The sequence below is a fragment of the Pseudopipra pipra genome, chromosome 1 (assembly GCF_036250125.1).
Source record: "Pseudopipra pipra isolate bDixPip1 chromosome 1, bDixPip1.hap1, whole genome shotgun sequence".
Classification (NCBI taxonomy): domain Eukaryota; kingdom Metazoa; phylum Chordata; class Aves; order Passeriformes; family Pipridae; genus Pseudopipra; species Pseudopipra pipra.
The window spans coordinates 19985895-20010360 of record NC_087549.1 but is presented as its reverse complement, the minus strand read 5'-3'; the positions used below and the strand labels follow the sequence as shown (position 1 = coordinate 20010360).

Here is a 24466-nt window from a genome sequence, read left to right as displayed (position 1 = left end):
CTAGTTGTTGGAACCTTTGCAAGTACTAATGATGCAGGTTTTCATTGGATTACAGTCTGAGCACCACATATGAATCCACCACTATTGTCCAGTCTATATTTTGACAGACGTTCCGAGTTTAGTAATAATTAACAGTGCTACATGATAATTATAACATCTCAAATGTGGAGTTTCCTACAAACAAGAGTGCTACCTCTAGAGATAATGCAATCTAAAAAAACCCCTACTAATATGAGGGATAATGCAAAATTAAACTGCACGATTAAAATTAAACTGCACAATTAAATGAGTCTTAAGCTTTAGTGAGACTTAATATTATGTCAGCTAGTCTTTTCTTCCCAGGTTGATGTATTAATTGACACAAACCAACATTTTAATGTCAGGAAACAGACTATTGCATGGATAGTCATTACCAAGACATTGGAAACATTTCAGCCCATTTATCAAGAGCAAGTTATATGGAGCAAGTCAAATCATACATGTATAAAAAACCTGTATGTTATCAAGAAGTTCTATCAGAAAATTTACTCCCCCCAAAAATATACATAACAAAATGATTTGCTCCAAACCAGTGACATGCAGCATATTTTATAATTAATAGAAAAGTTCATCTGAGCTGCTTTTTGACTAACATTACAGGAATTGTGAAGCAGCAGATAGACAGCCATATCAAAGATCCAGATCAACAGAGCAACGTCCTATGCTAGAGCGGACCAACTCCCGCTCCCGATCCACAGAGCGTCCTGACTCAAACCTCATCAGGTCGATGCCTTCATTAATGACTGGAAGATCTGCCCCTCCTTCACCTGCCTTACCGAGGTGAAACAGACAAATCAATCAGACTAATCCCCTCCTGCCCCACCAGCTCACCATTTTATTTTCCCAGTAGCTAATTGGTATCGCCTCATCCTTAGCTGATCACTAGTAGCAACAGATACTAACCCTTTCAGTGCCAACACACTATTTATATTCAACTCTGGATATAATGGTGTGGCAGCCATTGCAAATCATTTGCTAGCTGTATTTAACTACATTTGTTTATGATTTCTCATTTATCAGGAATCCTGGATGGTTTCCCACATAAAGCACTTCATAACTATCATATTCTTCTCTTACAGAATGAGAAATTATTTGTGTTCATCAGACATTGCTTATGGAACAGCCATCATAACATCAAATGAAACTATTTTTTTTTTAAAAAAAAGTTTCTTTAGATGGACTGTACTAACTTTGTCTATTAATTGTCATTTTAACCACCATTTTCTCTGATTACATTTTACTGTGCCATAGTCTGTATTGTTCCTGTTTGAGTATCCCTGATTGATATTTTGAGGATTGCTATGCATTATTCTTAGCTTAAACATAATACAATAAAAAGATGAGTGCATTTTGCTCTAGTTGATGTTCAGTAAAGCCTCTCCTTATTTTAGAACTGCAGAATACATTATTTGTTTTCTCAAAGTTACAGTTATTAACATCAAATCCCCAGTGAGAGTTAGAGTCAAATATCAGTGTCTTTTCTCAGTTTATTACTTTGTTTAGACAAATCCATGTAATCTCATTGCCACTTAAATGTAATTTAAGCAAATACATGCTGAGTAAAGATCATTGAATTTGACTTGTGGATAAATTTATGTGTATGTGGGTATTATATTCATATGCCCATGAATATGCACACAACACGTTTTCTGGCTTGATTGTATGAACAAGCGTCTTATGGATGTTCAGACCTAGTTTGGCTTCTTTTTCATGGAGAGATTTCTGTTTTTAATCAGGTCTTTTTCTGAAATGAGATAATAGTTTCACTCTGGGACTGCAAGGGCCCCAAGTGATGTAAAGCCTACTTAGTCATGTTATCAGTTCTTGATGATATTTAAGGATGAATTTGTCATTTAAAGGCTGTGGTTTGTTTTGATGTGTGTCTCATAGGTCACATCCTCGATCTGGGTCTGTTCAGACAAGTCCATCAAGTACTCCGGTAGTAGGGCGAAGGGGCAGGCAGTTACCGCAGCTCCCACCCAAGGGGACGTTGGAGAGAAGTAAGTGTGTGGTTTTATCCAAATTACTCATGAAGGTTGGTTATATTTATTATTTTTCTTTTGCCATTAGAGTTGAAATCTATTGAGTTTTTGTGTACAGAATTAGGATTTGACAGTAGTATTGTATTTTGTACTGTGTTTTCTTCTATTATGTTTTAATATCTACAATACTCTTGGCTGAAATGAATCACCAGCAATACACATGAACCAAGGTGGACTATTAGGATGATCCTGTTCCTTCTGAACTCAATAGGACTTTTGTCATTGACTTCAACAGGCACAGGAAATGATCTTCAGTGTGTTGTTTAGTGATAAAATTCTGGCTCTTTTGGGAGTCGGGAACATAGTGGATCACTTGTGGGTTCAGGTGTAGTGTATTAAAGAACACTAATATAAAACATCTGCTTCTTGAAACAGGAAGAGCAAGAAGAGAGGTAACAGTCTTTAAAATGGAAAAGGTCAGAAAGATATTTCGTGATTCATATTTTACTGGTACTCTGATTGAGCTTATCTTTAATGTCTGTTAAAAGCACCGGTTGATCGAGACATTTTCCAAAATGTTTAGAAACAGGGGTATATAAACACATTTTTGATAGCAAATATATATTCACCTTCATCTTCTAATAATTAGATGTGCTGTGCAAAATCAGTCTAAATGGCCATATACACTCCTTTTTTTAATCCTTCTTAACATGTATATTGTATCTTTTATAAAACTTCTGTTGTTTTTAACCCCTGTGCTTTGGTTCCTTTTTTTTTTTGTTTGTTTGTTTTGTTTTTGTGACTTTCCCTAGACAATGGAGACAAGGAGATAGAATCTTATGAAGGTCTGTACATAAAGAAGGGCTTGTTTTTCACCTGAAAGCCTTTTTCAGAGGCTATATAGGGAAAAATAAACCCAACTGCAATTGATGTTACTTGATTACACAGATACAGTCAGAATTATTGTCATAAATATTTAGTCTTTAGTTTTAGACCTGTGGCTCATGAATTGTACAGGATTCTACATGAAAAAGATATAAATAATACTGTCTAAATATGATTGTCATTAGAAAAGTACCTAAACATGTACCCTTTTAAAGACCAAGAATTTATGCTACAGCAAATAAGGGCATTTCAGCTAACCTGTGTATGTATGTACCTTTCCAGGATTAGCAGATATTCAGGCACATGTTTAAATATAGGCATTTGAAGCTATTTGACATGTGTAATGTTAGCCATGCATTTGATCAAAACAATGCTTTTATTGCAAACATATTATAATGTGATACATTTGCTAAATTACAAGGTAATTTTCAAATAATATAGGGAAAAATTTAGTTGAATTAATTATACCTTTCAAAAAGGTATAATATTTTTGCTAAAAAATTAAATCCCCTTATATTTTGTAACATTAAAACCATTTAAGTTACTTAATAGCAAGCCACAAGATATCAATTGCAGTCCTTGGTTATTCCACTGAGGGTCTTTATGTAGTATTACTGAATCTGTCTCATCAGACTTTTTAATTTAATATTTACAATGTTTACAGTATTTATTTCCGTTTTGGAAACAAAAACTCCATGAAAAGAAAACTTTTGTTTTCTCAGATCACCACCCTAGTATATTCATTTCTTTGTTGTCTTATGTGTTGTGAATTGCTTATATGAAATACAATCTAGATATGCCAGGAAATAATCACATCTAATCACATGATGTTTATTGTCATTGCTGTATATGCTTTTATGTTTTACCATTCTTCCCTGCTCTTTGCTTAGTATATCTATTTAGACTGTGAGCTCCTTAGAGCAGCAATTGTGAAGTACTGCATATTTTTACTGTGTTTGATTAGAGAGGGTAGCAGTCTTATTTATTATTTACTTCATAGGTTCTATAGAGAGAAATATAATAAATACAATAAAATAATTATTTTTTATAGGAGTGCTAGAATTGTTTGCTCTGGTAAGTACTGCTGGGACTTGAGGAACTCTGTTTTTACTTGAAGACTGAGTAATATTTTCCTTTAAGTCTGTCTTTTGAAAAAAAATAGTCTTTTGGAAAATCTGGGTTATGGAAAATTGCCAAATCCAGAGATGTTGAAGTTTTAATGTACAATAAAAGCATCATCAGTGACTCAAGATACAGTAAATAGATAGATTTCATTTTGAATTTACATATATAAAGATGGTAAAACCTGTTAAAAATATATTCCATAGATACAGTTTTTATACAGAATTCTATACAATTTTCTGTCATGAATTTCTAATACCAATGAAGTTCTCCTTTGAGGCTTTTTCTCCCCTTCTATAGGATTTTCTAATCATTTTCTTTAAGGGGAGTAATAATTTTCTTTAAAAATAATAGTGCTCTGCAAGAACAGCAGATTACCTAACTTCTGTCAGTGACAAAACGTAATTAAGATTAATAGCAGTCTTTTTACTGTGGAGAATCGAATTTTACAGAAAGTTATTTTAAGCAAATGAAGTACCAGTTATAAAAACTCAAATGTAATAGAATTGGAAACACTGACTATCGTAGAAGGAGTTTATGTTATTATTTAACAAATAAAGCATCACGTAAATCTGAAAGCTTTGTAGGCATTTGAGCAGATTTTAATGTGTTTTTATATGCCCTTGGATTAATCAAAACGGTTGTCTATTGTTGGGAAAACCCAATGACCATACCAGAAAATGTCATCATCACAGAACAGACCTTTCTGCTCTTATAGAAGCAGAGGCATTTCTATATTGCTTGGAAACAGGGAGTGAAGGTTAACCTTTTTGTATTTTGAAATCAATGATTTAATTGTTGACCAGATTAAGTTAAAATCATACTGAAGAAAAGAGTTAATCAAAGATACATTATAGACAAAGAGGAATTTGAAGTCACCTCATTTTTTAAAAAGAGAAAAAGAGAAAAAGTAAAAACTTATCTGTTGTTAACTTCTACAGTAGTCTCATTTAGTTTGCATAGATTTGAATAATCTGTATTGTTACAGGGTTGAAACTGCATACTTTTTCTTAAAATGTAGTACAAGAAAAGCCAGAACTCAAGTAAAAATAAGGGAGTAATTTGCTGTTGGAGATATTTTTTTGCTATAGTGCAGTACTCAGTAGAATGTGGAATGTGGTGTGATTATGGCTGCGTGACTAGAAATGGAAGGGAAGGAATCTATAGGGGAAAAATACCCCTCTGGGTAATGGCTTTCCTAATTAGGATTAGAATTAAAATACCTTGATTTGGGTTAGATTTAGTTCCATGAGCTGTGTTATGTAGTTATGTAGTTGCATGATTTTGCTCCAGGGCATGTAGGTAGCCCCAGAATACTTTATTTCAAAATTCTGAAATAGCCAGAGAGCTTTGTTCATAAGAAATCTAGCTGTGAGTAACTGCGAAGGACCATTCCTATCTGTAGTGTATTGTCTCATACATACTCTCCCACATACTCTCTAGGAGAACATATTTATCTGTATTGCATTTACAGTCTTTTATCATCACGGTGTTTTGCCTAATTCCTTAACTTCCCACTGCTGTGTTGCTTCCGGTGTCAGATTTACCTGTTCAAAAGAAAGGCTGAGTATTTATGAAATGCATATAATTATCTTATTTACCCAAGGTATACCATAGCATCTAGGCAGTTTGAGTTTTGCTTTAGCCTTTGTTAGTTTAGTATATTTTCATGTTAGGTGGTTGGAAAGTAGTTCTGAAAAGATGTCTGGGACCACTTAAGTTTTTATTGAATTTTCACTACTGAATTGCCAGAACACTTTTTTTTTCCAGCTGAATATTTGCTTGTATATCTTTAAATTGTGCTAGAGATAGAGCTATCTTGTTTAAATGAACATTTGTAGGAAAACAATTGAAATTGTTTTTAGCATGTGAAATGTTTATTTACTCTTAAGTGTTCTCTATTATTAGCACTACAGACAATAAGTGAATACTGCACTATTTATAGTTCTTAAGGGTTAATGTGATTTTTTTCATTTATATGTGGCTATAATGTATTTCTTTATTCTTACTCGCCTTGGTAGAAGGATGAAATCAATCACTGCTTGTTGCTAATTAAAATGGAACACCATAAAGTGCTCTTGAAAGTATTCAGTATTCACCCTTTCAGTTTGTTGTTAATTACTAATCAGAGAGAACTTTTTCCTAATATAGATTTTTCCTTTTCCTCTTAAAAATAAACATAGCACTTTCTTTCTTCATTCCCACAAAAAAAATCCCTCAACTCTCCATCCAATCATAAAAACTAGAAAATTATGTTACGTAAAGAAATGTAATAAAACCTTACAATATGAAAATAAAGTGCTCAGAAATTTAGCAAATAGTAGAGCTCAGTGAGGATTTGCCCTTCTATTTATGCTTTATAGAACAGACTTTAATTACATGATCTCATAATAATCTTGTGTCTTGGGAAAGTTATTTCAGAGGCTGTTAAAGCCTGACATTAATGCTGATTAACTGTCCTCTCTTAACTTCAGGTGTGGCTGATCTTGTTCCAGAATAAAATTAGCTATGAATGGAATTAACAGGAATACTTGATTAGGTTTAATCAGGGATAGCTAGCAGCCATAAGTCCAGTTTTTATATCTCTCTAAATACAATTTCGAATCTGTAAAAACAACATCAAGGTACTGTTGTAACTGATGCAGCATGGAGTGTGAGTTACTGAGGCAGTCCAACAATTAGGAAACACAGATACCCCTGACAGAAACGCTGTTTATTTTAAGGGGTTTTATCTTATTCAGAACATTATTTCTTTGTTAAATGAGACATAGTTTTGCAAAATGAAAAGGAATTTTGTTGTGCATTTTCCAATGCCCTACTGTGTGGTGGGAGATAGAGAAAGATTATTTTAATGCAATTGCACAGGACCTGTATTAACACTGGTCATAATCCTATCATACTCTATCAGCTGTGATTTCACGTGTTTTTAAGACTATATGATATATAGGTACTTTATTTTATAAAAGGTGATTGATCACATGTATATAATATGGGATAGGAGCTTGGATTACCTTCAGCTTGGCTATGAACTTGATGACTTAGTCAAACACAGCAGTCTAAAAAATGAAGGCACATAGCTTTGCACCCACCCATTTGTTTGTGTGGTACTGGCTGTATGATGTTAGACCTCTTTGTGCTTGCACAGCATAACTTGCATCATGTGTGCTTGACATGAAAGTGAAGAGAATAGCTTAGTTAACATCAGTACCAAGGGTTCCTTAGGATACAGCCTGAATCTACCTTGGGTTTTTGACGTCAACAAAGAATTTGCAACAATACAAAAAACCCCTTTGGGTTTTACTTGTGGATGCTTAGTTCACCCTCCTGAGAGGCGGCAGAGACCTCAGCCCCTGAAGAATATTAAAATATCTTATTTGCATTGGTACGATTTCAACAGAAAAACTTGAACAAATTTTACCAAAATGAAGAGCTCAAAGTTCTGACTTTTCAAGGAAAGTCACAGTTTATCGTTTTCTCTTGAATTGGCAAAAGGAGGAATTAAACAGCTTTATGAAATTTGAAGATCTTACTATCTAGGTCTGAGACCACAAAGGGCATAAAGAAAAATGACTGAGGAGTCATAAAGCTGTGCTCATAACATCCATTGTTTGTTTACGTTTCAGGGTACCAACATGCCAAAACCACTTTAATTCAATTCTACTGAAATCGATTTTTTTAAAGTCTTAGGCACATCTTCTATACATTTGAGTGTATAGATGATATCCCTGCTGAATATTTTAATTGGAATTTTCAATGTCATGATTTTAATTGGAATTTAAATGCTGTGATTTTATCACAGAATTATAGAGCAGAAATCCATGCAGAGGTTAGTTTCCATTGGATTGGCTTTGATTATAGCCTAAATTTCACTCTATTAACAATAACGTGCTAGAACAAGTAGTTTTTAAATTACTATTACATGCTAGCTAAACCTGAAGTTGAGTAATTCGATGAGCTATTTAATTGCGCATAAGGTTATACAGGTAATGAGAGAACTGAAAAGAATTCTGGGAACAGCGAACACAAAAATCAATAAGTATTCAAAATCTGAACCTTGAAAAACTACAATGTACTGCATCATGTCAAAACTGTTTAATGAATAACTGACATTTAAATTAAAGCAGGCACATGGTACACCGGTTGCTCATCTCGACGCTCTTCAGGATCATTAGTGTTGTTACCTTCTTGAGCTTTGTCACAAAAGAAAGTTTGGTTCTTTATTAATGACATAAAAAACATATTTGTGTTTCTTATAGTTAATGGTATCTTTACTGTTATTTCCAACTATTTCAGTGTTCTCTAGTATTTAGATATGCTCTAGGCAACTGTAGATACTGGTGGAAAAGCATTTTCCTTTATGCATTTTAACTACTATGAAATCCAGGTAAAAAGCATATTATCTGGGAAAGTGAGGATATTTTTCCAAGCTGGAAAAGCATTTGCATTGTTTCTTCTGCACTTATTAAGGTACCAAGTGTGTCCACTTGTTTTTGATTTATACACAATTTAAAATGTGCTGTTTGAGAATGGAGGCTTAGACTTTTATTCCTAGAAAAACTAAAGCAAAGCCAAGCAGAAGGTACTTTTAAACCAATTATCTACAATATCTGTCTGTTTTCTCTGCTTTGGTACTTATTGTCTGCTTTCCAGTGCTTCAAAATTTAATAAGAAATTGGCAACAAGGGACAGTAAGGGCTACATATGAGCATCATTACTTGCAGAAGGAGTAAACTAGAGATATTAATGAGAAATAGCACAAAGATTTATTTAATTTTTGATTCACTAAAAAAATAATATCTGCCACAGACTGAGGGTTTGTATGTTATTGCGGATGTCTTTTGTTTGATGTTTATCTTTTATTTGAACAGCTTGTAACAAAGCATGCATGTTTTTGTCTTGCTTTTTTCCCCCTGTCATACCTTGCTTATACAAATGCAGCAGGAGATGAAGAAAACAAGCGTACTGGAGTTCAGGAGTCAGAGGTCGAGGCAGGTCTGTCTGACCACAAGTGCCTATCTCCTCTAGATATGATTTCCCCTGAGCATATAGGGAAGCTTTACCAGCCAGCTTGTCAATATATTGAAGGAAAAAACCAGTGAATATTTATACCATTTTATGAAAGAACAACACAAGCAAGTTCATTGTAGCGTAGTTTATTTACCAGTTGTGAATGCTTAAAATAATACAATCTGAAAAAAAAGTCACCTAAGTTTTTAACTTTTTTATCCTTCTCTATGAAAGTACTCCGTCACTATGCTTAAGTAACACACTTAACAAATCTGGGTGGACATCTTTTAGATGTGGTGCTCTCTAGTTTGCATTTATTATTTTTACAAACAGGGAAGTAAATGCTATTGTGTCATGACATGTTTTTTTTTTCTTCACTCGTGTAGGCAAACAGATTATGATGAAAATAGTAGGGAACTGCATTACATGGAAATCCTTAGACTATTTTGTATAATGTCCCTCATCCTGCTTGGAAGACAGTTCAGTTGGTAGTGGGATGAAAACTGATAGTTCTCAACTCAAATACCATGTGATTAAAACATAAAATTTTAACTTCTAATTTCAGAAAACATCCCATACACATTCAAATATATGCAGAGATCTAAAGATTTTTTTCAATCATTTTTCTGTTCTTAAGTTTCTTTCTCAAAGGAAGATTCATAAGTGCATAAATTTAACTTTTACGTGCATTGTTAATAGGTTACATTCTGTTATCCATGTCAATAAATGTCAAAAGTGGTGGAAGCATGGCGTGAAAAATGATGAGCTGAGCAAGAAACACATTTAGTACTAGCTGGTAGGAAAAACTACTAGCATACATATGTATGCCTAAAATGCTAAATGCTACTTAAAAGTGTAAGTGCCTGAATCTTGTGCCCTGAACCCCACTCCCATTGTTATTTAAGAGAAGAAAATACAGATTACTATTTTCTTCTACAAAACAAAGTCAGGAATAATTACTGTGAAGGATTCATTATTTGTTCAAAAATCTGGATGCTAGAGTAATTTCAAGATTTGGGAAGTGAAAAGAAGGTTTATTTTTTTTTTAATTGTAGTTCTCACTTAAGCATCCAAAGTGTCCTTTAAGATCTTTGCCTTCCCATTTTTCATTATAGTACAATTTACTTTTTTCTTGCTTTTGTTATGGTTTTGTCACTGTGGTGTTCAGTGGTGTGTGTACTGTGCGTTCTTCATTCTGTGTGCCTTGTGATAACTCAAGCATAGTGCATGGAGTTGTGCTCACTTAGCTTACAAAACATTTGTGTGTGCTTATAGTTACACTGTTTGTCATAGTAGCCATTCCAATTGTTAATCATCATTGTCTATTTTTAATGTTGTAAAGATGAGGAAAAACATCAAACCCCACCTGTTAATGGGCGAAAAGGCAAGTTGATTATGATATTGCTTGTGAATTGTGGGTGCTTTAGAAATTTTACTTATTTTTTGCTGCACGTGTGTGTGTTGCTTCGTTCTTCTAGCTCAAATTAGTAAGTTCACGTACGTTCAATTTCAGTGTGTTGTTTTACTTCCTCTATATAATTATTTTCAACTGTGATTTAAAAATATTTCTTGGGATCAAAACCTCCAGATTTTTATATTTTTACAGCTGAAGTTATAGTTTACACGACATGTGATCATGTTGGCTATTTAAAACTAGGGGGATAGTTTCTGTATTTCTTCTCATTTTGGAATTTGCGGTCTGCCTTGCCCTAAGAGGCCAAGTAGTTTGTAGACATCTGCAAAATTGTCTGCATTGTCTTCCACTTTTTACCAGGTCTATATTCTTTTACATCCTTTGTGTATATATTTTACAAGTTTGGCACGTTTTAATCTGACTAGCAAAAATGGACCATTTTAATTATCATATGCTGGCAGAGAAAGACTTATGTTATTAGCAATCATTTCTATTGTCTAGTTTGTATTATGTTTGATATCCTCTTCTTTTTGAAATGCTGTAGATATAAGCGTAATTCAAAGCACTGAAATGTTAACATGGAGATTTAGTTTTCTTATCTAAAAAACAGAACAAGAAAGTTGCAATGAACAGCTTACTTTGAAGTTTTATGTGAGTTCATGCTTCTAAATTGCTTTGATTGTTTTGAAGAAATATGTTACTAGTTTTCCATAAAACCATATTACATTTAGACTTTGTCTCATCAATATCTTCTTCCAGTGAACAATGTATAATCTGGACAGTGACTTGGATTTATTAAAATTTGGATATTCATTCTTACACTTCCATCTCTACCAGAAGCCTACATGGTGTACAGACCCAGCTGCACTATTTTGGACTATTCCTAGCTCTCTACTCCCTCAAACAATTAATTTAGCAGAGAGAATACAGAGCTCAAGAGAGCAGGGATTGAGTTTTTCCTCTGCTACCTCATTCTGTGGGAGGGAAAACAATTTTAATATGTCCCTTATTATCAGGTGTAGACAAGGCAGAATGAGGTGCCTTTGCAGAGAGGGTGCCATGTCATGAGCCCATCACAGCAATGCATGGGCTCGCCTCGCTTACTCTGGTGGCTATGCCAGCATAGTCCTGAATGAATTAAAATGCTGGGAGTCTGCTGCTGGAATTGTAACGCATGGCAAATTACCAGATAGTTCGGTGTCACACTTTTACGATCTAAATTCCAGTCATAATAAAGTTGTAGACTTTTGCCACTCATTTGACAAGGCTGACAAACCAATAAATTGTGATTTAGTCAGGCTAAAGCTGGTTTTGTTCTCAGTTTATCTTCTACTCCTTCAACAAAACCAATATTTTATATAATTAATTATAGAGCCTGAAAGATATCCATTGCACAACAAAATAAATTGTACTAACCTGTATTTAAGATAGTTTCTTTTCATATTTTTATTAATTTCTCTAAGGTGTCCATTTCATGCTTTAGAAATTTCTTCTGCAGAGCTCTTTTCTCCAAGAGAATAATCAGTGCCTAATATTTGATTTCAAATATTTCTTACCAAAACCACTATTCCTTTCCAATTTTCCTCAGGTCTTTTGCATTTCTCTTGCATGTATTTTGTATGATATCTTTTGATTATTTGAGTTTGTGAGTGTGGTGGTTTTACCCCCACAAAAATCCAATCTCCAAGCTTCCCCCCACCTTCCCACAATTTACCTCAACACCAAAGAGAAATTTTCAGGCAGGCACACCTCTGTATCGGGGAAGGGAAATATATACATTTATTCCTATACAAATAAATACTGTACAAACTAAAAGAAACTATATATATACAATATTAACACACTTCTATCATCCCTTGAGCCCCTCCCTCAATCAGTTCAGGAGAAACCCCTCAGACTGATAGGTAAACAGTCTTTCTCTCATTAGGGTATCAGGGAGAAGGGTTTCGCTGATCACTCCCCACCAACCTCCAGCTCTTTTCTGAGGTCTTTTCTTCCTCACAAAGTCCAAGAAGATAGCTCTGAGTCCGTCCTCCTTGGTTCCGTGCCAATCTCTGCTGTGTGACTCTCCCTCCGTTCTGTAGCTGCTGCAGTTCAGCTCAGCCTGTCACGTGCATGTGTCCCAGGAATCATTCCTCCTCCCTCAGTTTTCGGCTGCCCCCAGCCAAACTTCTGCAGGGCACCCTCCAAGCCTCTCTCTGGCCCGTCTCCAATTTCGCCTGGAATTTTTTCTCCTGGCACCGAGCTGCCTTCTTAGCCTGTCCTCTTTGGCTCAGCTTCAAAATACTAAGCCTTACATCCACTCCCACCTACAGTGAGGGGGAAAAGCCCCCACTCAGCTTTCGCTACAGGTGTTCAGTCCAGTTATAACTGTCCCGAGCTGCCCGCAGCCTCGCTGCAAAGGGGGGGAGAGGGCTTGGCTGAAGGCCTGCCTCTCTCCCTCTTGCCTCAGCGGTTGTGAGTCTCTTCCCTCACAACACATATGGACTCCAATGCTGCCTCCAGCCCTGGCTTGGCCAGAGCTGTGGGGCCAGGGCCCCTCTTCCCAGGCAGGAGGGGGGGAAGGAAGGGGGCCCTGCCACCCCTGGGCCCTCACTCACACACACACTAAGACACAACAGCAGACTGACTGCCAGTGTGTCTGCCAACTCTGCCAACTCTGCCAACAGTTTCCGGTTGTCGTGTATATCTAATCTTCCAGGAGCGAACAAGAAGAGCTGTGATTGATTCTTCAGGGGGAGCTCTCCTGGGACCCAATCACCTCTAGGCCTCTAGGCCCCCCCCCCGGCTCCCAAGGGGGCAACTCAAGCCAAGACAGTGGGAAAAGGATCCAGGCGATTCTGTCCTTTACTGTCTTAATTTAGGGTGCATAGATGATGTAGCTATCAAAGCAAAATTTTAAGCCTTTCAAGTTATCAGTTCCCTCACTCTCTAGAATATTTTATGGGATTACATAACAGCTTTGTCTATATTATGGGAATCAAAAATGCCTTCCAGGTCTCATCTCCCAGATAGAGAAACATCTGGAGCCTATTTGTGTCTTAAGTCTGTAGCAAGACTAGACTCAAGTCACTGAGTCCTCCCCCTTTTATGCACTCTGGTTTCCACATACATGGGAGCACCAGCACTCTGTGAGCAGTCTGGATGCACGGAGGAGTAGAATTGAAAGTGTGCTGTATTCCAAACCTGTTGAACAGTTTAGACACAATCTAAAGAATTTATGTGACTGAAGCCAAACTAGGCAGAATAAGGGGGCCCCAGTCAAAGAAGTGATGACAGATCAACCTGCTTAGCTGACTTGCAGAAGTAGTGTTCGAATACACTTTTTTGAAAAACAAGCATGTAGCTGTCATGCCAGAGGGCACTCTCATCCTGGTGACTGACCCGAGTATCTTCTTCCATCTAAGACCATTTGCATTCCTGGAAATGGGGCCTACACTTTGCCTGAACTACTAAATATGACTGCCGTGAGTCTCTTTTGTGCTTTCTATTCCTCTGGCCACCTGACTCTAGACTTCACTAAGAGACCACAACAGCTTCTAAATTTTGCATGAGAAATGATACTGAATGTGTTTTATGTGTGCTGTGAGAATACTTAACATATTCATATGTGTTATGAGCACCTAGAGAAATACTACATTTTAATTAAATCCTAGTTCAAGCAAAATAAGGTTTAAATAAGGTATAAATCTGTTCAGACTGTGGTAGTTGTAGGCAGGCATATAACTGCAATCTGCAGGCTGGGAAAATACTGAGATTAAAAAACCCACAACACAACGCCACAAAACAGTAGAAGTAAAGTACCCATAAGATGCTCCAGGTAGAAGAACCTACATTCTATTGAAATTCGTTATATCAGCAGCTATTTTACAAATTTAGCTCTAAAACTATCTGGGAAATATGACAGATGATAATGAGTCTAACTAATAACTTGTCAATAAATACCTGCAAATTTGAAGTATTTATAAAAATGTGAGGTTGCATCTTTCAAAACTACATCACAATATTGAGTAGCATTTCTAAAACACGGCAATGGGATGTCATTTTGTCTGCTTGTTAAACACAGTTTGGTTACTAATTTAACATTTTAATAAGTAATGCAGAAAAATAAAGCAGGTGTTTCAGTGCAGAGAGTATTTGCATGTAAAGATACATGTAAAATTTGGATGTAAATTTGAGCAATAAGAACACTTATATGTTATTAATTATTAGTAATTGATGTTCAGAAGAACCTAGAACTTTCTGAAGAAACAAATCTATATTTTTCATCTTTGTGTAAGCCATTTATTATATTTTCTTTATTGGTTGGTATTAATGCTTAAAGCTGCTGACTTGGTTTCAGAATAATTTTTTGAACTAAATATTTTCTTGACATTTTAGAATTATGCCATGAGCTTCAGTCTTAACTGCACTGAAAAAGGGTAGAACACCTGTGATTGCTTGCAGAGCTTTTTTGTGTGTGTGTGTGTGTGTGTGTGAGAGATGCAAGATCATATAGTAAAAAATTATCTTTCTGCATTGAAAATGCTTGAAGGTTTGCTATAAGATTGCACCTTTTTCAGTAGATATAAAAATAACATGGAACAAAGATCTCAAACCCTATACCAAGCTAAACCTTACTTCTGCATTCTGCAGAGTGCATTTGTAGGCTGTTCACATTTTCTTGCGTGCACAGAGTACTTGCTGACACCCAGGGAATGGTAGTGCAAACTGAGGAGAGATTATGGAAGAGAGGTGTAGAGGAGAAGCTTGTATTTTGCTCCACATTTATTTTGGTCATTACTTGTAATTTTCCTTGTTTGAATTCATTATTCATTAAATTCTGGAGATATTTTGGCTTTCCTTGTGTTTACCTTTTGCAGCAATATGAGGATAACCATACCAACACTTACTAAAAATCCATCTAAGCCCCGTGTCTGGTCTTCAGCAGACCAGGTGTGGGTGCTGGGGGAAAGGGATATAAGTAGGACGAGTAGAGCTGCTCTTCTGGGATGTTCCAAATACTCCTGTTGATAAAAGGGGTCAGCTGTATCGCATCCGTGTCTGACGTGTTTCAGGCATATAACCAGAAGAGGGAGCAAAACTGCCATATTTTAAAAACATGGCAAAAGATTTGAAACAAAGAAACCCTCCCCATGCCCCAAATGGTCCTGGGAAAAAAGCCTTGATAGTGGCTTAAAAATAATATCTTTACTTTGTGTTATTTAAATATACTTTACTAAATATTAATGTACACATGTTTAATGTACCATTAACTGACAGTATTTTTTCTTCTATGTAACCTGGAGTATTAATGTTTTTCTGGTCTTTCTTCATGTTTTACAACTCTATTATATTTATAAAAGTCTGATTTTTAGCTAAAGGTAGGCTATGATTTTAATGAGTGCTATTGCAACACGTGTTCTGTGAGACCATGCTTGAGTATATCTACAATTTTTATTAAAAATAAGCAATAGAAGATTCAAATCAATTTATTCCCCATATAGAGGAATCAACTAGTAAAACATTTTAAATATAAATTTAGAACAGAATTGACTAGATTTGCAGGTAGGGAATATGATGAGAAAAGACTGCTATGGGACTAGGCTTAAGTGATTTATAGCTACAAATAATTCATGTAGCTTTGAAGTCAATTTGAAAAAAGCATTTCTGTACTAAAGAGTAACCTACAGTGCACTTTCATCTTCTTTATACTAATAACAATAATATGAAATGTTGCAGTACCTTTTATTGCTTACCTGATGACTTCCAAAGTGCTTTTAATATATTCCAGCTGCAGTCCCAGGAAATGAAGCTCAAGGTTTAGGTTTTTTTTATTTTTTGTTTGCTTAGGGTTTTTTTGCAGAATGTGTAGTTCTGTAAGGATGATGAAATTGAAACAATAAATAATTAAGATATGTCAGAAATTTTATTGGAATGCTGTATTCATTAAAACAATGATACAAGTGATGCTTAGATAGCTATTTATGAGCAACAATTTATTTAAGGCGTTATAACATTTCCTGGCATTCATTTGTTGATTCTGCATATTATTTTCATGTGAAGGGTGTGTGGATGTGTGTGTGTGCACATGAACACACGTGCAAGGTGCTGTCTGTGCCTTTATATTGTCCATGCTTTGCCAGCATTCAGGACAATCTTCTAAGAAGCATTTCAGTTTTTGAAGGAAAGACAGATCATCATGTCTCAGATAAATACCTTGTCCTCTAATGTACAGGATTATTCTGTAAAATATTCTTCTATTGTATGGAGAAAAAAATGTAGATCAACTGTTGATGTGCCAAAAAAAGGAAGCTAAAAGATTATGGCCTCAGATTGGCTGTGGAATGTTACTTGGAGGTCTTGGTCTGTATTAGTCAGAAAAAGACTATGTGTGTTGTTACTTTTTTTCAGATATTGGATGAATCTAGTTTCTGTTACATCGGGGTAGGGGAGTATCAGCACTGTTTTACTGAGGCACCTGAAGGTTTCCCTGATGTAGGAATGACATCAGTTTGGCATAAAGTCTTCCTTGCTGACTTTGTGTCATTTGGAGTTGGCCTTGGTCCCATTAGCAGCATGCTGGTGGTGCAAGGTGGGACTGGATTCATTCCAGATATAATTTAGTACATCTGAGATGATTCACATACCATGATTTGAAGCCATTTTCTTTCACCTAGTAGAGGTTTGACATAGCTGAGAGTATTTCTCTCTGTGTGAACTCTAGAGATTGATGGCTCTTTTTAATTTTCTTAGGGACTTTGTTTTGTAAAATAAAACTTGTATGGAGTGAGTTTAGCCTTAACTAATTATTATTCTTCTATTCTTAATGCATGAGTTAAAGATCTTGAGTATCCGATTCAAAACAGTTTCTCAGCTTTTCACAGATTATCCCACAGTTTTAATGACTTCTTATTGGGCTGCTTTGTGTTTAAGAAGCACTAACCAAATCCACTTTTGATTTATTTTTATGGTAGTTGTCACCATACATTATTAATAACACAATTTCTTTCTGAGCATTCATTGCATAAAATTAAAAATAGAAAGAAGTTCTGAGGACTTTTCATTTGCAGTAAAAGATGACTAAATTAAGTATGTCCTAATGAAAAAGTGAAGACTTTATGATAACCTAATTAAAAGTCTAAAATGAGATATGCACTGATAAAAATTGGTTCACAGAAATTTGAGGTGCTGAAAAGGAGATAAAAGCTGAAGGGATTTAATGAAAAAAAAGACAAATTCCAGTAAAAGAGAAAATATATATATAAATGTTTCAAGTAAAGGGTAGATATGAAAAGGGCTATTACTGTTTGTAGTATAGAGAAAACAAGGGAGGAGGGAAGCATTTGCATAAGAAAACTTGTCATCATTAGCATCTGGTGTTTTGCTGCATCATCCTGTACTTCTGCATACTGCTGCACCATTCCAGTTCAAACCCTGAGCAAACTACAGTTTCTAGGTTCTGAACTGAATCAGGAGTTCTGAAAAGAACTCTGACTGAGAGTCAGAAAGAGGGAAAATCTACATAAAGCTGGCATGGAAATCACTGGGCTTCCTGATATTCTTCAGTATTTAGATTATTTGTTATATATCCTGAAAAAATCCCGTGTTGTAGAATACTGTCTGCCCACTTTTTGTGTTATTCTAAGTATCATCTCCACTATTTGACCTAAATTATAGTCTAATGGTATTTTTTTCCTAGAAGTGACTACTCCTTAAATGCAAAGGTAGTTTTACAGAAATCACTGAATTTTTTAAGAAGACACTTCTGGACTCATTCAAGAAAAGGGAAGAATAAATGACATCATAGATATTTTAGATATCTATATCACCTGTACATCGTAGATATTTTATTGCTAACCATGTATTTTCATAGAGATAAAAGGAAGAATCACATTTTTTCTAGGAAGAATCATAATAAGATTTTATTTCCACAGTTTTGTAACAGAATGTTCCCTTTGAAATTTCTCATTTAGTACTTACTGCACATGGTACTTCAAAGGTGATAGTTTCTGTTTCAGTGTGCATATCTGTGGAGTCATGAAATCATTATAGTGACAAATTTACTGATGCATTACTTAAAGCCTACATCTCCATCCCTTTCAAAAATCAAAGCAGCCTTTTATAGGACAGCAGCCTTTTCTAGGACACAGCCTGTCATGGGCCAGCAACAGCCACAGATAAGAAGGCTGCAGGATGCCTACAGATAACAATTTTACGTGCTTATATTTTGAATGCTAGATATCCATAAGTCTCCTTTAAAAAGTAAAATAGTAAAAAGAGTCGTAGGCTAATATGTCAATTTATTTTTGGATGTGTAAGATAAAAACTGTTTTCCATATCTATCATATTAGTCTCCATCACTGGCTATTTATGTGACTATAAAAGTGATAACATCTGTGGGCACTGGTTGTGAGGTACTTCACATTGTGGGATCAGCAAAATAAGCAGATTCTTAACAGCCCAAAGCAAAAATGGAGTTTAGGGTATTGAATCTGTCCTGTTAATTGGTCTAGATTTGGTTTTGGCAAGAGACACCAAAAGATTTAAAACTGATAATATTATGTTAACCATCCAGTTGGTTAGAAGATAGAGAATTAAAGTGTAGAAAAAAATGTTTGGCAACCTCAGAAAGACTATCATCTTGCAACTTGAGAGAATGTAGTCTTTCTGGAGCAGTGGACACGCATCTATCCATAGCTTTTTCCCTGAGTGGTTAGATCAGAAATGCCAATTTCAGTTACAAGATCCATAATTAGAAAGACAGTTTTTATTGAGTAATTTAATCTGCCTAAATTAAAGACTGAATTTAAATCAAATTCCAGATTTAGAAAGCAAATCCAACTTGGTTTTATCTTAAAAATTAATTCTTAAACATACTTTGTCAACTTTAAGTAAATATGCATTATTGCTCTTTCAGGTTTGGGTTTTTGTTTGGTTTTGTTGTGGGTTTTTTGTTTGTTTTGTTTTTTGTTTGTTTTGGTTTGTTTGTTTTTTTGTTGTTGTTGTTGTTGTTTTTTTTTCATGTTTTGGTTGGTTGGTTGGTGTCTTTTTTAATTATACCTTTGCAAAGATGTTTTTACCAAAATAGTTCTAACTTCCTTTATAATTTACAGAAACACAGAGATAATGCAAGAAGCTATAGAATGTAGATTAATAACTTCTAAAAATGGACCAAAATATTTTGTAAACAAGCCTCTGTTTTTTATACCGATTGTTAAATATCAAAGAGAGCAGAATATTTGACAGGTTACATAGATACTAACTTTCATATAAGATGTTCTGTTCCAGAATGTTTAAGATGTGTACTAATTCTATTCACCACAGGCCTCTAAGAATTAGTATGAATTTTTGCCATGTTAATGATAACACATTTGTTTAGATCAAATTATCCCAAATGATATTAGGTGTCTTATAATGTAAGTTACATAATATTTCTGATTTTTTTTTTGATTTGTGCTAGAAGTAACATGGGAGGACCAGCAGAAAAAGGTGAATGGTACAATAACTGATGACAAACCATTGCCGAAAAAGAAACACCATTCTGAGACAGGTTTGTCAGGGTTTGGAAAACCACATGAAAGCATGAGACTATAAAAACACATTTCATGCTTTTGTAATGCGTGTGTGCTTGATGTACCTATTTTTTTCACTTTGGTGTGAAATTTTTAGTATGTAGAGACCATTTAGATTACATAGTTCTGTTTTAGAATAGCCAAAATAGATCTGCTTTTGTAAAAAATTGTGTTAGAATGCACATGCATTAGAAAAGAAGTGTTCTGGCACAATATTAGACTAAGCCTGCTTTTTAGTTTTGAATTTTATTATGACTTATGTGTTTGTAAAAGCCTCAGGGATCCAAGTATGATTTATGCTGATTCTTATTTAGTTGACCAAACCAAGGTATCTACTGCATGTATGGTGGAAAAATCGTCTTCTAAAGACTTGAATCTGAAACTTTATTGCACTATCAGACATGGCAGAAATAATGTTGTGATATAATTTTTTATACAGACTGCATTTGATATCTCCACACAGCTGGAGTTCTCAAATATAAAAGAACTCTTCTTTCCTCCATTTTGAAACTGTCACAAACTTTTTTCACCCCAAACATCAAGTACAATTATTCAACTATCTTTGTTCCTACAAATGCATAGCAATAAAATTAAACCTAGTAATAGCAATGATGATGATAATTCTGTCTTCTGCATCAGATAATGAAAGGTCTTAATCACATTAATTTATGCACTTGTGAAAGGCAAGCACACTGTAAGGTGTAAAGAAAGAAGAGAGGAGAGCAGGGAAAGGAAAAGGGAAAGGGATGTTTATATAGCAGGTTTCATCCTGTATTTAAAGGTTGATCCACATTTATTTGAGTGAATGGGAATTTTTGAGTTCCAAGAATACCTATATTCGATTTTGGGGTGCAAATATCTCTCTATTGGGCATATTAGTTGTCTCATTGTAAATAATAACATTTTTACCAATCACAGAATTTAAAGTTTACAAGATTGCCCAACTGTGTCACCTCCTATAATTAATGCTGTAGTCTCAGTTTTAGGCTCACCTACATACTGATAATTTCCAAGATTTTTGTTGAAGCTCAACTACTGTACAGCTGAAAGTGCAAGAGTCAGAACTGAAGAGCAGCAAAATCTGGCTTGACTCTAACCTAGGAATTAGGAAACCTAGCTAAAAGGCCAGACATGCACTTGCATTTTCCTGTTCCCTGACTTTTTGATGCATCAGAGGACATTACAGGATAAACCAAGAACTGGTCATAAGAATCAGAATCAGAATGTGATGTATCTTCTTTTCTGGCTGTTTTAACTATTGCATGACAGATTCAAAGTACAATGCCTACATATCTTCACTGTTGCCTTTCCAGGTAGAGTTCTGCAGAATAATGCCTCTGCCCAGACTTTTCTCTTACATAATAGCTAAGTAAGAACAATATCTCCATCTCCCAGCTGAGGTGGGCTTAAAACTGTGATCTGGGCAGATACGTATTCATAGTTATTAGCAAAAGCTGTTTGGAGCACCTTCTCCATTTGTTAGAAACAGGAGACATATTTTCTTAGGTGTCTGCTCTTGAGGCATTCTAGATTTTTGAACATGAGTGAAATCTTATAATCATATGACAAAAAAAAACAAACAGGCAGAAGAATAGAAATCAGGAATCAGTTATGGACATTAAAAAGTTTTCACTTTAGAAGTGTTTCGTATATTAAAACAATATTTATCTGATTTTTATCTATTTTTCCCTCTATAACAGTACCGCTGATCTCCAGTGCTGCAGGGCATACACAGAATTGGTTTGGAAAGCCACAGTCACAATGCAAAATTCTGGAATGGATCCAAAGTTGAGAAAAAATTGTGTCTTGCGTTCTACAGTCCTAGGTCTTTCTTTGATGCTCTTTGACAAGGGCATAAATTCTGCTCTGATTTATGTTATTAGTAATGTCTTCCATGGTATATTTGCATGGGTCAATGATACGTGAGGCAGAAGCATCTGAAGTGGTTCTGAACACTCTGCAGTGGGCACCAAATAGCACATACCTCTATTCCTCAGATGCTTTTCCAAACTGACTCTGTGTTTGTCAAAAAGCCCTATGTACTAAGTGGTAGGAGTGGAGGAGTACCAGTGTAACTAATCAATGCAACTTCCAGGACAGGCATTATCTGCTGTTTGTGGCATGCTACTGTTCCCTATAGACTTCCCTGTATCGTTACAATCAGTAATTTTAAAGGAATGGTAGTCAGAACATCTAGAAGGAGGTGCCATAATGCTCTATTCACATCTGGATGTTGAGATATATTGTATCTATGACCATGATCTAACAGTGATGCAGCTTGGCAGAATCTACCTAAGGAAGCTTCAAATTCCTTGAACCTTTCCAATATGGGATTTAACCTCTGAACAGGACTGCATTTTCTTTCATCTGAGAATGCTTTAAATATTCTGTTAGCACAGAAAACAGCAAAGTGAATATTAATACAGCTTAGTCCCTGGATGCAGCTGGCAGTGTGCAGAGAGAAGCAAGCAGGAATAGGGCCACCTCATATTGCTGTTGCCATGTTTTGGTTGCCTTTCCACACAATGATTTTTCTGCTGTAGCCTGTTATGAAAGCTCATCCTGTCTTCAAGTTCAGTTTGTTAAGAAATTAACCTAACCAGTCACATGGTAATAGCCATAGCAGTATTATAACTAAGAAAATCTATGAGAAAAAATAGATATTGATTACATAAGTACCATGACTGAAGAACTGAGAACTGTGAGCAAATTGTAGACAGAAACATAAATAGATAATAAAAATAATTTCAAAAATCAGAAAAAAACCCAGTAATACTCTATCAGGTGAAGCATTAATATTCAAGAAATATGCATGACTAGAAATGAGATCAGCAAACTTGTTGGCAGATAATTTAAGGACATTAAATAAAGTAGCAAAATGGTTCTTAATGTTTCAGACTTTTTAATAGAAGATGATGATAAAATTCTTCTTCCTGAGTATCAGAAATCAACATGTTTTCTTAACAGTGCCTGTAATCTCCAAGTTCTGGTGGAATTTGCAGAATTAGTGTTCTGCATATTTCAAAGATTCACTTTTATTTATGCCAAGATTTTGAAGGATTGGAAGGGTAAAACTGCAGAATCATAGGTAAGCAGAGCATAAAAATTCAAGCTGTATTTTGAACATATGTGCTGTTCCTTTAGCCAGTGCCAGAGAATACTGCATTCTCAGGACACCCCTGAATCAAAAAGCCTGTGGAATAGTTATTTGTTCATATCTAAGGTTATTAAGCGTTTTTACTTTGAGCACCCACCTCTGCCTCTGAGCTGGCATATGAAAGAAAGCGAATAAAACTCTAGTCCTTTAACCACATTTCCTTTGTCAATGAAAAGAAAAAAAAAATAGTAAAAGCACAGCATGCAAACATTTTTACATGTGTGTAAGGTGTGAAGAGAAGTTGAAAAAGAAGCAGGCTATGCATAGAGAATGTGTCCTGTACCGATAGAGATAAGGCTAGGTAGGATCCTGTTTTTCTTAAAAAGCAATTCTTTTCATCTAGTGTCATCACTAGTCTCTCTTGAACATGTCAAGGTAATTTAAAGGGGAAGAAACACAGGGTTTAGTGTACCATGGCAGCAATACCTATTTCTGTTACCTGTCAATTGTTTCTGAAGTGTTCAGTTGGTCTCACTGTCCAAAGTTTTGGAAGCTGAATGCAGTCTATCAAACTGTGTCTCCATCCAGAGATAACAAAGGTAATGCAGGAACTGCCTTCATAAGATAGCAATGAAAATGCTGTTGGTTTTCCCCTGTTTTTCCTACACTGAGACAGTAGGTTTGATGGTTATTATCTGGAAACCATTTTGTAATGCTTGCATTGTCACTGGCTGTTGAAAAGATTGTAGTGTCATCAAATATCCAACTTTGTCACAGACACTTTGGATTTCTAAGGAGCAGTTGAAGAACAGAACCATAGTAAAGTGCTGACATATTTTAATAAGAGTGAACAAAAGGAGACAGAATAGTTGAAATGGTTTTATACATCTCAGAATGGAATGAGGTAAAAATGGACTGTACTTATTTGGAGGGAAAGATATATTTCTGTAATATGGAAGTAAATTAAAGTTTTAAAGGAATCACAGCAATGGTAGCTTAAACATAAGAGAAAATACAAAGTTAATGTGTGCTTACAAATAGTAAGTCTTTAGATGGATAGACTTGGCTTTCAGTTTAAAGGGAATCAATCATGCCTGTTTTTATCTCTGGAACATTTACATACCTCTCCTGAGTGGAAGTATTGCTTGACTGTACATAGAAAGAATCTTTCAAAAGTAATTGTAATGTGACTAAAATTTTTAGTTTACAAGGAAGTAAGTTTTAGTATTAAAACTGTAGTCAAAAATAATTCAAAATGAAGTGGTGTTTATTTTAAAAGAAGTTTGTAGGCAGAATTGAAAGAATGATAGATTGAAAATTATGAAAAGGGATATATGGTTAGAAATGTGAAATAAATGAGGATGGA

General features: G+C 35.2%; 1 protein-coding gene across 22 annotated transcripts in view; it reads left to right on the top strand.

Annotated features, from left to right (window-relative positions):
* RIMS2 (regulating synaptic membrane exocytosis 2) overlaps positions 1–24466 on the top strand; it is a 451223-nt gene that overhangs the window by 313432 nt on the left and 113325 nt on the right. For 13 of the 22 annotated variants that reach the window (XM_064646998.1, XM_064647058.1, XM_064647007.1 and 10 more), the window contains 2 exons: positions 640–819; positions 1930–2039. In XM_064646998.1, coding sequence (XP_064503068.1) covers positions 640–819; positions 1930–2039 — 290 coding nt within the window. Of the gene's footprint in view, positions 1–639; positions 820–1929; positions 2040–2833; positions 2867–24466 lie in introns of all 22 variants that reach the window. The other 9 variants (XM_064647024.1, XM_064647032.1, XM_064647119.1 and 6 more) reach the window with 3 other exon arrangements.